The sequence below is a fragment of the Aplysia californica genome, unplaced genomic scaffold, assembly GCF_000002075.1.
Source record: "Aplysia californica isolate F4 #8 unplaced genomic scaffold, AplCal3.0 scaffold00015, whole genome shotgun sequence".
In the NCBI taxonomy this organism is placed as follows: domain Eukaryota; kingdom Metazoa; phylum Mollusca; class Gastropoda; order Aplysiida; family Aplysiidae; genus Aplysia; species Aplysia californica.
Genome location: NW_004797285.1, coordinates 442,059 through 445,456, shown reverse-complemented (window position 1 = coordinate 445,456; position 3,398 = coordinate 442,059). Strand labels below are relative to the sequence as shown.

Sequence of the window (3,398 nt, the reverse complement as noted above, 5' to 3'; positions counted from 1 at the left end):
CTCTCTCCCCAACTGTCAACCCTCTCTATTTGACTCAGTTTCCTTATGTTTGTCTCTACACAACTACATACTTTGTGCTAGTGATTATTTTGCTCCCCCCCCCAACCGTCACTTGTATTAGTCTTTTGAGAATGTATATAACGTTTAATTAGTAACAATCATTGTCATTTGACGTCTTAGTGTCCTACAGAATGTTCTGTCTTTGCCAACTCCTCCCTTTCTCTCTCTCTCTCTCTCTCTCTCTCTCTCTCTCTCTCTCTCTCTCTTTATTAGTCCTCCTAAATCTGATTATTAAGCCTTCCAGCCCCAGCTTCTTTTGTGCTCTACCTAACTCCCTAACCCCACTCCCAGCCAATACACCAGTATTTCAGAAAAAGAGGCAGGCTATTCTAAAATGTTATGTAGTATCTTTGTAATGAGGTTAGATAATAACATTTGATAATGTGTAAAGGTAAATGAACAAATATTCTGAAAATTAAAGTTCAGTTAGGTTCGCTATTTTTGAAAAATGTGCAAATCTGGTACCCCCCGAAACTGAGAATACGCTCTTGGGACGGTGGGAGGTACAAGCACTGCTAAAAAATATACGCGCATGGCTTTGGAAGGGTTAAGCATAACAATCCATTTTGAGCGGGGGGGGGGCGGGGTCTAAATTTGAGTTACCATAAATATATTATTGTATTTGTTGCTTTTACCATAAGCATCATCTCTCCATTTCTCTCTTTTTATTTTGAAGACACGCTGTTTTGAGACACGTTAAAAAAAAACACAAGCACAACTTCGTTATTCATAAAGATTTCTCTACTTTGTTTCCTTTATCTGAAACTTTAAAAGACAAGGAACAACACGTATACAATGAAATATGCAAATTTGTTTTGCTCATTTATGTAAGACTGTTCGTTATTAATATGCTCCAACATTACCTTTGGTCAGCTGCTGGACCAAAGAGTCAGTGTTGTGCTCACTGCAAATACAAATACAGTTGATCTTTGCGATGTCCACAGGCCTTTCCAGTCAAAACTTTAAAACGTAGGGTACCTTTGAAACTTAGGGTACCTTTGAAAAAGTTATCTGAGTAACATTTTCCAAATTCCAAAACTCGACACGCCTCAGCTCACAAGACTCACTTTTGATTTGTGTATGAAACCACTTGGTAACATTTCGTCGTTACAAGCAACACACACTGGGAGAATTTGTATTCATGTACAAACGTGTAAATTATTTTAAAGTAACGCAAAGCGCTATGTATTTATCACCTAGGTGTTTTACACTCCCATCGACACAGTTTAGATCATGAAGGAGGCGGGCTTTCTACCCTAGATGTCAGGAACAACCCGGGTTGAGAGGAATAACACATCCCAGCATGTACTGGTGGGAAGATGTATTCCCTGAGTCTGGGACGAAACTGGTATCTTTCCTTAGATAGAGATGAAAATCGCTTCGTCTATTGGAGCATAATTAACATAATTCCAAATTAGAGGCGGCTACACTGAGTCTGATTGTGAATGAAAACAATAACGGAATTCATATGTACTCTCGCCAAAATAATCAAGGAATTCATATTATTTCATTTTCTGGCCAAAACAAAATTAAAACTTTTAAACTGCGGCAGGTATAGTGTGGTCTCAAGATTTTTAAGAGTATTTATATGAGAATGATATTATACAAACAGAAGGCCCTGAAGTATGGGTCATTATACTTTTATAATGATTATCAATTTGGTTCTATATTTGGCTGGGTTGAATTAGCCTTTCGTGGCCAGGAGTTGATGCCATAATCATGGTGTGACCTGATTATAGGTCGATTAAAAGTTTAGGATGAAAGTCACGCACTCACGGCAGCCATGAGCTGAGGAAAACTCGAGCAGAGTGGTAGTTAGTTCATGTATAATCAATGCTTATGAGAGTGGCCTGAAAAAGGGGAAGGGGGGGGGGTTAGGTGGCAATGTGACTACCGAGTATGGTGCGCATTGGTGATTTCACGAACGTCGATTTGAATTTGGTCGCTTTTAAGCACAAGGGGGCTATCCCGAAAAATGCTGTTTTTAGAAAATCGAAGGTAAAGTTTTTGCCCCTTGTCCAGTTTTTTTTAAAAGACGGGGAGAGTTTTCTCAATAACCAACAAATATACACACCAATGAAACCAAATTTCTCCTATAGGTAGGGCAATGCCCTCTTTTGGTGTAGGTTAAGATTTCTAGAAACCCCCAAAATCTGGGTTAGCCCGCTTGTCCTTAAAAGTGAGCATTTATAAGGCCTACGCATTCCCATGTGGAGTGAATTTGATTGTCGTAGATTGTAAGTAGATTATAAGTGATTATTTAACAGTTTGAACGCTTTGCTCCTGTCAATTTTAACGTTTTATAATCCCCGACACTTAATATGTTCTTGCTTTTCCTTCACCAGATGCCCACGAAAATACGGTGACCGTGCTTCTGGACGGCGAGGAGTCAACCATCGAGTTCATTGACCCTTTGGACAGAAACGTGAGCGGGCTTTTAGCTGTAGTCGTTCCATATAATTTTACGATAGTGGTGTGTGTGTCCTCAGAAGTTGACTGGCAGATCTAATAGTTCTAGCTCTTCCCATCTTGTGGATTGTCCCACTTGGTTAGCACTCTCGTCTTGTCCTTTGTCACTCTGTTTCTCACTATTACTCTGCCTGTCTGCCTACCTGACAATCTGTCTGTCCATCTGTCTCTGTCTCTCTCTTTCTCTGTCTCTGTCTCTGTCTCTGTCTCTGTCTCTCTCTCTCTCTCTCTCTCTCACACACACACACACACACACACACACACACACACACACACACTCACTCACTCTCTCTGTCTCTCTGGAAAGAGACAGACAGACAGACAGACGTGCATGCTTTTTCTCTCCCAAAATATCGGTTGTGTGTATTTGTGTGTCTGTTTATATGTCTACAAATATGTAAGTGTACGAGTGTCGATAAGTGTATAATATATTATTTCGCTGGCTGGGTACAAGAACCCTACAAGCGCCAATTTGCAATTTTTCAGGAGAGCCAAAAAAACGTATTTATTTTTATACCCTTCCATTTCGGAAAACGACACTCAGATAATTATATTGTTCGCATTTGTTTTGTGCATTTATGATCATGCTGTATTAACTTACAACGACACATAATTGAAGACGAAAACACCCAAAAATGTGCCTTTTTCGCTTTAAGGCACTCATGTTCCCTTTGTGCAATAGTCCGACAATGACCCTTGTCGGGTTATTCCCCTCCCAATAATTGCACAAAAGCCGACAAGGTAGAAATCCATATATTGCGTTATCCCTTCCCTCATCCAGCCCCGTTTTCCATTGCGGGTGGTTGGCGGGTTCTATGGTGTGGTTTGCTCCTTCTTTCAAATAAATCATCTATCGTCTTTACCCCTCG

The 3,398-nt window shown here is 40.2% G+C and overlaps 1 protein-coding gene across 3 annotated transcripts in view; it reads left to right on the top strand.

Moving 5' to 3' along the window:
* Positions 1-3,398, top strand: part of LOC101859532 (GTP-binding protein GEM) — a 169,114-nt gene that overhangs the window by 102,412 nt on the left and 63,304 nt on the right. For all 3 annotated transcript variants that reach the window (XM_005090282.3, XM_005090283.3, XM_035971043.1), the window contains one exon: positions 2,406-2,485. In XM_005090282.3, the coding sequence (XP_005090339.1) occupies positions 2,406-2,485 (80 nt within the window). The remainder of the gene's footprint in view (positions 1-2,405; positions 2,486-3,398) is intronic.